Consider the following 14,053-nt stretch of genomic DNA (forward strand, 5'->3'; position numbering starts at 1 on the left):
ATTTATGTATTTTTATACTCTTACGGTTGTTTCTTAGGGTTTCAGCCTTACTAAGATCACTCAGTTAAGGTTCTTCTTGGTAACATTCACCTAAACACTAATCCAGGCAAAATATTATAACTCGTGCTATTAGACGTGGATGCCATATTTGACATTGTAGACGACAAAATACACCAATCAACTTTCAGAAAACCAGAGTTAGAACAATAGAAGACCTTTATTTGTTATACATATATACATATACACATGTCCAGTACAATAAAAATCTTTTATTTCACATATCTCAGCTTGTTTGGAAGCTGGGGTCAGAGCACAGGGTCAGTCATTGTTCGGCGCCCCTGGAGCAAAGAGCCGTGCTCAAGGGCCCAAGGGCCCAACAGTGGCAGCATAGCAGAGACTAGATTTGAACCAGCAGTCTTCCAACTGATAGCCCAAAGCCCTGACCACTAGGCTACCATTGTACCACTAAGTTGCCAGTTTAAACCCATGAAAACAACTGGAGAACATTCCAAACAAAAAGCACCCACTCTACCAGATGTGTCACTTATAGTAAATTAATGATCTTGCAAATAATTGATATCTTTAGCATTATTGTATGCTTTCTCAAAAACTACTGATACGGACACTAGTGATATGTTCAGTTGCATAGAAACCAATGAGCCAACCTAAATATTTTCATTGGCTCCAGGTTTTCACCAAATAAATAAATTCCTATCATGTTTTACAAGTATAAGAAATAAAAAAAAAGATTTGTGGTTTTATGCGGAGTAGAATTTGGTAAAGCTAATCTGATGAGACATTGCATTGAATCATATATGCAAGCAAAATATCATAAATCCAAAGGAGGCAGTTAGTGATTTGCTGGTCAGATGTAAATCTGTGTAATATGGTAAACACAACTGTGAAACTGCTATCAAGGCAACATCTTTTCCTGGGAAAGTTGTGGTTATTTTAGCAAGACAATGCCAGTGCTCATCCTGTACACGCTACAACAGTGCAAGAGTGTGTGTGCTTGACTGGCCTGGCTGCAGCCCAGATCTGTCACCTATTAAAATGTTTGTGCATCATGAAGAGGAGAATCGGACAAAGAAGGACTGTTGAGCAGCTTATATCAACAATTAGTGTCCTCAGTTCCCAAACTATTAAAAAGTCTCCTTAATATAAAAGTTTGATGGAAGACAGTGCTAAACATGCCGCTGTCCGAGCTTTTTTGAGTGTGTTGCAGGCATTCAATTTTAGATGTGTTAAATAAAGAATCAAGAGAATAAACAAAGTACATACTCCTCTGTCCTAGCTTTTCTGAAAATGAGCTTTGTACATTAAATGTAAATAATATGCATAAGCATTATAGTGTGGTATTTTTTTTTTACCATGCTTTCATTAAAAACTTAAATTGTAAATGAACGTTATTCAGTGTATGTGGTGCTAAAATGTTCTGTCATCAGACAGAAATAGACTTATGCGCTCTCACATGCGATACGGTCGCTGCTGCATATATTACAGCAGGTCTTCTCTTTCGGTGAGTCCAATTCGTTTTGCATAATTCAATTGATGCAATCACATTAGACCCGAACTTAATAAGACACAGTAATGTGTTGGTTGCCATGGCACCAGCGGATCCTGATGTTCTGAGAGAAGAGCGTAATTTATGTCCCCCTTAAACAGATGGCCTCTTCAATAACGGAACCCGCAATCCTCCAAAATTGCACAAAATGAGAAGAACTGGCCCAAATGGGGACCAAATGTATTTTACTAACTTAAGGAAAAGCTGGAATGGTCACTTGGATTGCAGTTTACAGATGATGAATAGCAATTATACCATCATTACGCTATCGTAATGCATGTTTTCTTTTACCTAATGTGACAATAATAATAAACAACAGATACCCCACAAAAAAGCACCATCTTATCTATGCTGCTGGTTTTTATTATTTTTATTGGTATTGGTTATTATTTTAACAAAATAACAATGGCATGCTGAACTCTGAAGTTCACAAACAGGAAAACTATTACATACAGTACGGAGGATATGTACACGTATTTTGTTCCATTATTCCATTAATCCTTTGTTACTTTGTATTTATTATTTCACCTCCGCCCATTTAATTTGGTTTTTAGCCACAGTATTATTCTACCTTGGATGGAGAATCTGCATAAGGGATTCTAATTTCCTCTCTACTATGTGAGAGGGGATTCACCTCACTCTCTCTCTTTCTCTCTCTGTAGAGTTGTGGCTCTTCCACAAAAAGTGTTACGGAATATTAAAGTTTATGTTTTAAAACATAAACAGGTGAATTGGTAACAGGTAAGAGAATCATGACTGGGTATAAAAAGAGGACCCATCAAAGAGTCATCAAAGTTTTTGCAAGAAAGACTTGCTTGTGGACAAACCTCATGAGGGCATTGTCAATCAGTTCAAAATTACATTTCTCAATGCAAGATGCAAAAAGTCCTTTACCATCTGCCTTACATAATATATGAAAAGATTTAGGGAATCTAGCAAATCTAATTTTAAGGCAAAACTGGAAAGCACTAGTTAATGCTGTTTAATGCTGTGTTTTTAGCATGTGTAAAAAACATCATGTTACTATGATAAATATAGCCACATGGGCTCGGAAATACTTCAGAAAACCATTGTCACATAACACAGTCCACCACTGTATTACGCAAAGAGAAAGCCATGGGTCAATTCCATTCAGAAATGCCACTGTGTTATCTGGGTTCAAGCTCATCTCAGATGGACTTTATAATAATTATTCCAAATTCTAAACATTTTTCCTATTTCCTATGACATCTTCCTAATCACAGTCTCACGGTACAGCATGCCATAATGTATGAACATTTGTACATTAAAAGCCTTTAAACGACCTGTATATACTGAACAGATGGTGCTAGAATATGTAAGTAAATGTGTATATTTTTGTATTTTATGTGTATTACAGCGGACTATGCACCTATAATTTTTACTTACCAGTGTTAATGTGGCCTGAAAATAAAGTGATTTGATTTGATTTTGATGGACTGAAAGACAGTGGAAACGAGTGCAGTAGTCAGATGAGTCTACGTTTCACAGCGTTTATGGAAAAAAGTTTTTTTAATGGTTATTTTAACAAGACAATGCCAGGCCTCATTATACATGTGCCACCATGACAGTGTGGCTTCACAGACAGTGTTTCTGCTTGACTGGCCTGTCTGTAGTCCAGGTCAGTGTCCTATTAAAAATGTATGGTGCAGCATAAAGAGGAGAATCGGCCAATGGCAACTACAGACTATTAAGTAGCTGAAGTCTGGAATCAAGCAAGAATGGACAAAACCTACACTGCCAAAAGTGCACCAAGGTACAAACTGTACCAGTCCTCACTTGTCAAACTATTAAAAAGTGTAATTAATAGAAAACCATTCGTTCTCACACAAGGTACTTTTTAATTGTAATGCCACATTGTTATTGTGTCCCTAATGGTGGACTTACGTTTTAGGAAGATATAATTAAACATATGAAATACCATAATGATTTACTGTGACAACCCCAAAAATACTGGAGCAACCAAAATAAAAATAAAAACAAAACAACTACAAATGTCAGATACAAATTGCTGTAAATATTACTGTATTGCTAAAGAAAAAGTTTGAGTTCCTGTAAGACCTGTAAGATCATTTCCTCTACCTGTAAATCTAAACTGAATCACTCTAGATGTCATCAAACAAAAACATTCAGCCACACATTTAGCCTAAGGTCAGGTGTTTTACAATACAGTGGTGTTGTTGTAATAACTGCATATGACAGCTACACTATTAGAAAAGTGATTATGTAAATGAAAAGGCAATACATCAGCATCTGCTTCTAGCTGACAGCAGTGATGGATTAAATTATTCCCATATGAATAATTTCATGTGGAACAAGACAGGTTCTGAGATGTTGGGCCACAGGGCTGCAGAACCTTCTAATTTTAATGTGTTTAAAAAAATGCTCAAATTCATGCCAGCATGGTCTTGTGATCAGAAGGTTGCTGGTTCAAGCCTTGCTACTGCAAATCCTCCACTGTTCGGCCCCTGAGCAAGGCTCTTAACCCACAATTGCTCACTTTAAATAAAAGCATCGGCCCAATGCCAGGAACATACACCCCCTTTTTCCCTGTGTATGTGCACCCAATACCACCATGAACATTAAAGCAAATAGTGAGAATAAGGGAATAAATAAAATAACCTAAAATTGTACAATCTACAGCTAAAGTAAAAAATGTATATACACTTTTAACAGCATGTACACCATATGGCCAAAAGTATGTGAACACCTGACCAGGAGCTTGTTGGGTATCCTATTTCAAAATCAGAAGCATTAATATGAACATCGATCTTAAATCTATTACAGTCTCCACTTTTCTAAAAAGGCTTTCCACAGATTTTGGAGTAAGTCTGTGGGATACTGTACCCTTTCAGTTGAAAAGCATTTGTGGGGTCAGGCATTGATGATGGATAAGAAGGCATGGATCACAGTCGCTATTCATGCCAGCAAGTACTGAAAACAGATGACATGTAGGAACCAAAAATGTACAGTAGTATAATAAAACTGCAAGTAATGTACTAGTAAAATAAAAAGAACTAAATAAAGTTTTGTTTGACACAAAACATTTTTTACATTCATCATGAAGAGAAAATGAAGCAGCCAGCTGGCGCCACACATGGCTGTACCTAGCTAGTCATAACAGTCAAACAGTATGTGTATAATGTTACCAAACACATATTTCCTTGCACCTAAAATAATCTCTGCAATGTTTAAGTCTTATTTTTAGTGAAATTACAGTTGTACAACAGGGTATTGTAATAGTATAACTGATAGTTTATTGTGCAACTCAGAACAGTGTGTATTAGTACATACTGTTATTAGTACAGTATTAGTATACTAGTATTAGTATTAGGATTAGTATAATATGGTATCCAGGGAAGAAGTGAGCACTAAGCAAAGTGAAAACTGTTATATAGCAACTTTGTAGCAGGCCTATTGAATACTTTATTAAGACTATAACTGACATCAGAGGTTTTGTGCAGTGTGTGTCTCAGATCAGAAAGACATAGACTGAGATCATGGATTTCATTTTAATCATCATCAAAGCACTCTTACTGAATGATTAAAAACTAAGATGAGGAAACATTCTAATAAGCTTAAACTTATGGCCACTAAGCCTCTGTTTATAACATCTACGCGGTAGGTAATATGGCTAAAATCCTTTTTTAATTGTTACTGTTTTTTACTGAAATGTATGCATTTCCAATTTCCCATATTTAATTGCTCACTAACTAAAAACTCAGGTTATTACTAATTATGGCAGAATAGTGGCGTGGTGGATAGGATTGTCTCCTCACAGAAAGAGTGGCCTGGGCTTGATTCTCCAGCCAATTGGACAGGGTCATTTCTGCATAGAGTTTGCATGTTCTCTCTGTGTCTGTGTGGGTTTCCTCTGGGTGCTCCAGTTTCCTCCCACAGTCCAAAGACATGCAGTCAGGCCACCTATGTATTCTATTTTCATGTAAAACATTTCAGGCAAGTCGTGGCCTAGTGGTTAAGGTATTGGACTAGTAATTAGAAGGTTGCTGATTCAAGTCTTACCACTGCCAGGTTGCTGCTGTTGGGCCCTTGAGCAAGGCCCTTAACCCTCAAATGCTCAGACTGTATACTGTAATGTAAATGTAATTTTTAAGTCTTTAAAAGACTGCTCCATATATACATTATTTATAGCTTACAGTATAAATGCGCTATAACTTTGGTATCTTTCATATAAAGTGTTGCCAAAAATGTATGAACACATAGAGCACATAGATACAGCACATAGATAAAAATGTAATAAAAATATGTAATAAATAGCCTAAGGAATTGTCTGTAACAAATATTAGTCATAAATTGAGATTAAGTAAGTTTAGAGAACAGCTAATGTCTGAATTTGCCCGCAGTTACAGATTAAACATGAGAGCGCTTGCCTATGACTCATACAGCAACGCTGCACTCCTGTCTGTAATGCTGCGTGCTACCCCACCAACTCCCATTTTAACGCAACAAGTGAGTCAGGTCAAAGGTGTGGAGCTTGGCATGTCCGCTTTAATTACAAAATCACTGTTTGGGTCTGGGTGACGTCTGACTTTAATTAAGAGTATTTTCTCTCTCAATGTGCCTATGCAATCCCAAATAAGCTACAGAAAAAAAGTGTAACATCAAAACTGAAGCTGCTTTTTTAGGGTTATGTAAAAAAAAAAAAACAGCTATAAAGTCTACTTTACACATAGGTCCATCTTTATGTCGATCTTCAGAAATGCATATAATGAAAGCTACCTGTACAGACAGACTAATTTCACTACATGTTCTAAAAGTGTCCTATCTAAAAGGGATTAAGGTTAATAGTGTTCTTGGATTGGCACTAATTGGTACTAGCATGAGAACATGTCTTCCAAAAAAAAGTCTAGTGATCAGAAAGTTACTAATTCAAACCCTGCCACTGCCTATTTTCCATGGTTGGGCCCCTAAGCAAGGCCCTTAACCAATAATTGCTCACTTTGGATAAAGCCATCTGCTAAATGCAATAAACGTACTCCAGTTTTCTCCCTTTGCCAGTTTTTTTTTTTATTCAATTTTTGACTTATTTTTTGCATTTAAAGTCCAATTTTAAACAGGCCCTGAGTGTGAAAATGTAAATGTGTAATGTGTGTTGTTTTGCGATAGTCTGGGTGTATCGCCTCTTTTTTACCTGTGTATGTGCACCCAATGCAACCCTGAACTATAAAGTAAATACTAAGGATAAGAGAATAAATAAAAATAAGTCCTTTTTTTTTACCAATATTTATACTAAAGGTTTACTTTGTAAAAAGATAGATTACACATTTAATTATGATTACATTACTATAGATACGTATAACTTACATGTATATATATAGAGAGAGAGAGACAGATATATACAGTGTATCACAAAAGTGAGTACACCCCTCACATTTCTGCAAATATTTTATTATATCTTTTCATGGGACAACACTATAGAAATAAAACTTGGATATAACTTAGAGTAGTCAGTGTACAACTTGTATAGCAGTGTAGATTTACTGTCTTCTGAAAATAACTCAACACACAGCCATTAATGTCTAAATGGCTGGCAACATAAGTGAGTACACCCCACAGTGAACATGTCCAAATTGTGCCCAAAGTGTCAATATTTTGTGTGACCACCATTATTATCCAGCACTGCCTTAACCCTCCTGGGCATGGAATTCACCAGAGCTGCACAGGTTGCTACTGGAATCCTCTTCCACTCCTCCATGATGACATCACGGAGCTGGTGGATGTTAGACACCTTGAACTCCTCCACCTTCCACTTGAGGATGCGCCACAGGTGCTCAATTGGGTTTTGTCCATCACCTTTACCTTCAGCTTCCTCAGCAAGGCAGTTGTCATCTTGGAGGTTGTGTTTGGGGTCGCTATCCTGTTGGAAAACTGCCATGAGGCCCAGTTTTCGCAGGGAGGGGATCATGCTCTGTTTCAGAATGTCACAGTACATGTTGGAATTCATGTTTCCCTCAATGAACTGCAGCTCCCCAGTGCCAGCAACACTCATGCAGCCCAAGACCATGATGCTACCACCACCATGCTTGACTGTAGGCAAGATACAGTTGTCTTGGTACTCCTCACCAGGGCGCCGCCACACATGCTGGACACCATCTGAGCCAAACAAGTTTATCTTGGTCTCGTCAGACCACAGGGCATTCCAGTAATCCATGTTCTTGGACTGCTTGTCTTCAGCAAACTGTTTGCGGGCTTTCTTGTGCGTCAGCTTCCTTCTGGGATGACGACCATGCAGACCGAGTTGATGCAGTGTGCGGCGTATGGTCTGAGCACTGACAGGCTGACCTCCCACGTCTTCAACCTCTGCAGCAATGTTGGCAGCACTCATGTGTCTATTTTTTAAAGCCAACCTCTGGATATGACGCCAAACACGTGGACTCAACTTCTTTGGTCGACCCTGGCGAAGCCTGTTCCGAGTGGAACCTGTCCTGGAAAACCGCTGTATGACCTTGGCCACCATGCTGTAGCTCAGTTTCAGGGTGTTAGCAATCTTCTTATAGCCCAGGCCATCTTTGTGGAGAGCAACAATTTTATTTCTCACATCCTCAGAGAGTTCTTTGCCATGAGGTGCCATGTTGAATATCCAGTGGCCAGTATGAGAGAATTGTACCCAAAACACCAAATTTAACAGCCCTGCTCCCCATTTACACCTGGGACCTTGACACATGACACCAGGGAGGGAAACGACACATTTGGGTACAATTTGGACATGTTCACTGTGGGGTGTACTCACTTATGTTGCCAGCTATTTAGACATTAATGGCTGTGTGTTGAGTTATTTTCAGAAGACAGTAAGTCTACACTGCTATACAAGCTGTACACTGACTACTCTAAGTCATATCCAAGTTTCATGTCTATAGTGTTGTCCCATGAAAAGATATAATGAAATATTTGCAGAAATGTGAGGGGTGTACTCACTTTTGTGACACACTGTATACACACATATTTCTTGTGTGTTTATACACATTATATACAGTATATATATACTGTATATATACATATATATATATATATATATATATATATATATATATATATATATATATATATATATAATTTACACTTGTCTATATCTATGTATCTACAAATATAAATCTGTATGTATAGATATACATATAGACATATAAATAGATATACATAAGCATAAAGTATATGTTATATACAACATATGTCTTTCTACACATGTATGTATGTGTGTATGTAAATATATGTGTGTATATGTGTATATATGTATATATGCATATCTGTATATAAATATGCATAAATAATGATGGAAGGTTACAGAAGCTGAAATTCTGTATACAGTTTATAGTATATAGTATGTACTTACAGGAGCTCAAGCAGAAAGTGAAAATGAACATCGTACTCGTCTTTCCACATGTTTCAGTTTAAATCACACTGACCAAGCCATGTTCACCTTAATCCCATCTGCACATCTGTATCCAGTCCAATCCGACCCAGTTACTCACAGTTTTTCCGAAAGAAAACAAACAAATCGAGTTTGAGGCGGCAGTACAGATAGATGTAATACGCGGAAAGTGTAGATCATCACTGATATGATTATTATATCCGTTTTACTGCTTTATATACAACTAAACACCACTGACTCAACCAAACACTGAACTTCTCTACAGTCCACACTGTTGCCATATCCTCAACATCTAATATACCCACAATATAATCCACAACGCTCACAGAAACCAGTATATGCAGGTAAATCTCCCCAATATGGCAACCTCAGAGAAAGGAAGAGGGTGGAGTGTGGACTCGGTGGATGTAGGATTTTAGTGAATGATCCTAAAGAGTTGAACATGGTTCCAGATTTCCGTTGTTTGAATGCAGATGTGGCCACGAGTCCAGCAGTGCAGGGCAAACCAGCGTCATTTCTGGAGCGTCTTTTAAAGCGGGACTTAAACTTACAGGAATCTGGATCAGTAGATCCCTAACTTTTTAGTATCAAGACACCTCTGTAAATAATCTCTTATATTAACCACAGCCTAAAATAGTACTGGTGATTAATAGGTCTTTTTAAATACGGTGTTTAGACAATCTGTTTACATAAACATCTGGATACAAAATACCATCTCTCTCATATACTATTAATGGTGCCTTTTGGAATCTAGAATAAATGTAGAATTGCTACGTTTGAAGAGTGTTTTACAATATCACAAATTGTTTTTTTTAAATCCTATTATCTAAAATAAATGTACACATTCAAAAAGTTACAAGAATAATTTGATCAGAATCGTCTTTCTGAATTCTGTATTATTTTGTCAAATCTAAACATAATTTATTCAGGGTAACTATTAATTTTAAGGGGGTTATTTTTTATTGTAATGCATTCTTTTGTTGGGATACTAAATATGCAGTACACCGGTATAAAAGCTTCTGATAAAGACCACACATGAACTGTTTGCAGTAAGTCTTTTTGTAATTATGAGTTCAGATATTCACATTTAGCTACGTTTATTATTAATTCTCATTTTTTATTATTCATTGAATATCAATGATAGTGTGATGGTGCGAGTCCACATCAGATCTATTAGTATGGTAAAGAATGTAAAAAAAAAAAAAACTATTTAGACATACTAAATATCTAAATAGTATTTACCATCTGCTGTACATAATAAAAATATTCAGAAAATCTTTTTTTTAGGGCAAGGCCAGAAACCACTGTTGTATGTGCCAAGCTTCATGAGAGAAGTGTCAAATGTGTTTGAAACGAACATTGAGCAATGCAAGATTAAAAGAAATTTAGGTATTTTACCATCTACCATACATAATATTGTAAAATGATCCAGGGAATTTGGAGCAATCTTGTGTCATCAGCCAACACTGCATGAGAAACCGTCATGCTACTATGATAAACATAGCCACATAAGCTTGGTAGTATTTTAAAAAACTGTTAGCATTTAACCAAGTACACCACAGCATCAAGAAATGCAATCTGAAAATCTATTATGCAAACAGAAATTGCAAATGCAGATACACTGTTAAGTTTTCTTGGCCCAAGCTCATCTCAGATAGACCAAAAGACAGTGAAAAAAAAATAACAATTATAAAAGTTGAAATGACACACTTAGAGTCCCACAAGAGTTAGTGCTAGGTTCACTATAATGTCCTGTGAACATGCTCCTGTTGGTACAACTATAACTATAATCATAACCACGGTTTTCATAGGTGGCACGGTGTACAAGTAGCAAGGCAGGAAGAAAACACACCCTTGACATTGCCCCATTTGATTGCAGGGTACCCATTCAATCACCAACTCCCACTGTGGGGTAAATTATTGCCAGCTATTTTCAGAACCTGTTTTGGTGTGCAGCACCCACTCTACACTCCAGGTTGCTGAGCATTTTTTCCTCAGCTTGATTGATAAGGGGAACATTAGGCCTATGTTAACTTGCCACTGCACTGTACAGATATAAAATCGATAGCCCAGATACCAATCTGGTTGTTCCAGGTTTCCAGTCTACTGATTTGTCTTCCTTTGCATAAAACGGGAAACACCACAGTAAACTGGCTGGCTGCCCAAACTTAATGCAATCCAAAGCACTTAAGTCACTGCAAGTTGCACACACTAATTAAATGTAAACTCAGAGGTCAATTTCAATTCAAGGGTAATGGAGTGTAGCGAGACCAGGTAAAGCCTTTGTAAATTAACTGATTGATCTCATGATGGCAGGAGGGGGTATGACAGGCAGTGTGTTGGCTTTTGTGGCAGCAGTTTCTAATAAAAACTTACTGCATACATATCCAGACGTACTATTTACCACTCCATGTCAACATATTTGCATCACTTAATTCCTGCAGATTTTTCAACTGTACATTTACGCTGAACATCTAATGCCCTACCACATCCCAAAAGCGGGTTAATCTGATTTCGATTTGGTGAGTGGGGAGGGAATTCAAGTACAATTAACATATAGTCATGTTAATGAAAGTCGTTTAAGATGACTTGTGCTCAGTGACATACGCTATTGGTATGGGGGGGGGGGGGGGGGGGGTGTTCTATATTACTAATATGACTATACCACAATTATACCAACAGCAGCTTAAGTTGTTGAAACAAGGCAGGTTGCATCCTTAGATTCATGTCCTTCATTTCAAATTTAGACCCTACTGTCTGTATATCTGAGCACAACTCATCATTCCTCAGACCAGACACGCTTTTTACATTTTTTAACTGTGCCCATTGACTGTGCCCACTGTCCCCTCATATTAATGCTCTTGGCTGACAGGACTGGAACCCTGCTGTTGTAGACCATTTGTTTTAAAATTTAATTCCCTTTTTTGGTCATCGTGACAGTAAAAGATGGAAAGGCTTCCTGCAAGTGAAAGGAGCACTTCAGCTTCAAGTTTTCATCAAGCATACTAATTATCAGTGCATGTTACCCAGTTGTAATGGACCACAGCATAACGCTACCAGCTATTAAAGTCTGTATAAATATTTTAATGTCTGGTCTTATGAAATGTCTAGAACACAGGTTAATAGATAAGACAGTAATGTAGCATTAACCTCCTGTTGTTTATGAAAAAGTGAGCATCTACTAGACTAATGAAGCACTTAAGGTTAAGCGTTGATGAGGCTAGCAGCAGTCTGGGCTGAACCATGTGAGTGAAATTTAGAACAGGGTTCCTGCAGAGCAAGAGGAAAGCCAAAGGCAATGATGTCACTCCGCTCTAAACAATGCTTCATTCAGCCCTCACTGGGGGGCAGGAAGTGGCTAGTCGTTTAAAAGAGGGGGGGCAGCAACATCTGCTACTTAGAATTCCAGAAGGACCAAGAAAGAGAGAGATAAAGCGAAAAAGCAAACACATTAGAGAAAGCATGAAGCGGACAGATTAAAAGGAAATATGGACACAGAGAATTGGAGACCCCCCAAAAAACCAAGAGAGACGTTTGACTATATTAAATTTTTTTGGGGCCGATATGATCTGCAGCACAGACCCCTGGTTTCAGCAGCTCAGAACCACTGGCTTAGCAGTGGAATTCTTTCCACACGAATATTGGCTCCTAGTCAAAATCCAAAAGAGTAAAGCCAGCTGTAGCCTCTGTGCTAGAACCAGCAGGCCCAAAGCAGCAGGAGCGCACGTTAAATCCACTAATGATGGACTTCACTTTGTGTTATTATATAGAAGAATCTACCATATTTACATTTTCATTTTACATTTTCAGCATTTAGCAGACGCTTTTATCCAAACGGAACACGATGAGCAATTGAGGGTTAAGGGCCTTGCTCAGGGACCCAACAGTGGCAACTTGGTGGTGGCGGGGCTTGAACCGGCAACCTTCTGCTTACTAGTCCAGTACCTTAACCACCAAGCTATCACTACCATATGTTCAGGCTATTCACTGACAGATATTGAACAGATCATCATGATGGTAATATCTACACCTCATCTTTACCCAGAGGTTTTACACTGGGCTGTGATGAAGCTGACAGTCTAGGAACCCTGGGTGTAAAGGCAGCTCAACAGATCTGTATTAAAAGTTTGCATTTTCAGGCGACGGGCTCATAAAAGTATCGACTGACCCTGGACCAAAAAGCAGCTAATTCAGTCAGTAATTGCTAGAGTCTGCATGCCACCTACTGGTCAATTTCTTGACTTCTTTATGGTGAAAAGTATTTGTTGCACAGAGAGGCCAAGGGGGAGCGCAAGTGATCAGTTTGGTGATCCTTAGATTATTCTTGCCTTCTATTCTTTTAGGGAATCTTTAGTGGTGTTTAAAAAATACTAAAAAAGATAATAAAGATAAAAAGATAAACCATGACCTAATTGATCTGTTGTTGTTCTTGTTGTGTGTATGTGGGTATATATATATATATATATATATATATACAGTGTATCACAAAAGTGAGTACACCCCTCACATTTCTGCAGATATTTAAGTATATCTTTTCATGGGACAACACTGACAAAATGACACTTTGACACAATGAAAAGTAGTCTGTGTGCAGCTTATATAACAGTGTAAATTTATTCTTCCCTCAAAATAACTCAATATACAGCCATTAATGTCTAAACCACCGGCAACAAAAGTGAGTACACCCCTAAGAGACTACACCCCTAAATGTCCAAATTGAGCACTGCTTGTCATTTTCCCTCCAAAATGTCATGTGACTCGATAGTGTTACTAGGTCTCAGGTGTGCATAGGGAGCAGGTGTGTTCAATTTAGTAGTACAGCTCTCACACTCTCTCATACTGGTCACTGAAAGTTCCAACATGGCACCTCATGGCAAAGAACTCTCTGAGGATCTTAAAAGACGAATTGTTGCGCTACATGAAGATGGCCAAGGCTACAAGAAGATTGCCAACACCCTGAAACTGAGCTGCAGCACAGTGGCCAAGATCATCCAGCGTTTTAAAAGAGCAGGGTCCACTCAGAACAGACCTCGCGTTGGTCGTCCAAAGAAGCTGAGTGCACGTGCTCAGCGTCACATCCAACT

General features: G+C 38.0%; 1 protein-coding gene across 2 annotated transcripts in view; it reads right to left on the bottom strand.

Moving 5' to 3' along the window:
- psd2 (pleckstrin and Sec7 domain containing 2) overlaps positions 1-14,053 on the bottom strand; it is a 53,972-nt gene that overhangs the window by 18,519 nt on the left and 21,400 nt on the right. Inside the window, exon 1 of one of the 2 annotated variants that reach the window (XM_063000593.1) lies at positions 8,931-9,045. The exons of the other annotated variant lie outside the window; for it this stretch is intronic. Coding sequence (XP_062856663.1) covers positions 8,931-8,980 — 50 coding nt within the window. The 5' untranslated portion in view covers positions 8,981-9,045. Of the gene's footprint in view, positions 1-8,930; positions 9,046-14,053 lie in introns of those variants that run through there. 2 annotated transcript variants of the gene reach the window in all.

Source organism: Trichomycterus rosablanca, chromosome 8 (genome assembly GCF_030014385.1).
Source record: "Trichomycterus rosablanca isolate fTriRos1 chromosome 8, fTriRos1.hap1, whole genome shotgun sequence".
Taxonomy (NCBI): Eukaryota; Metazoa; Chordata; class Actinopteri; order Siluriformes; family Trichomycteridae; genus Trichomycterus; species Trichomycterus rosablanca.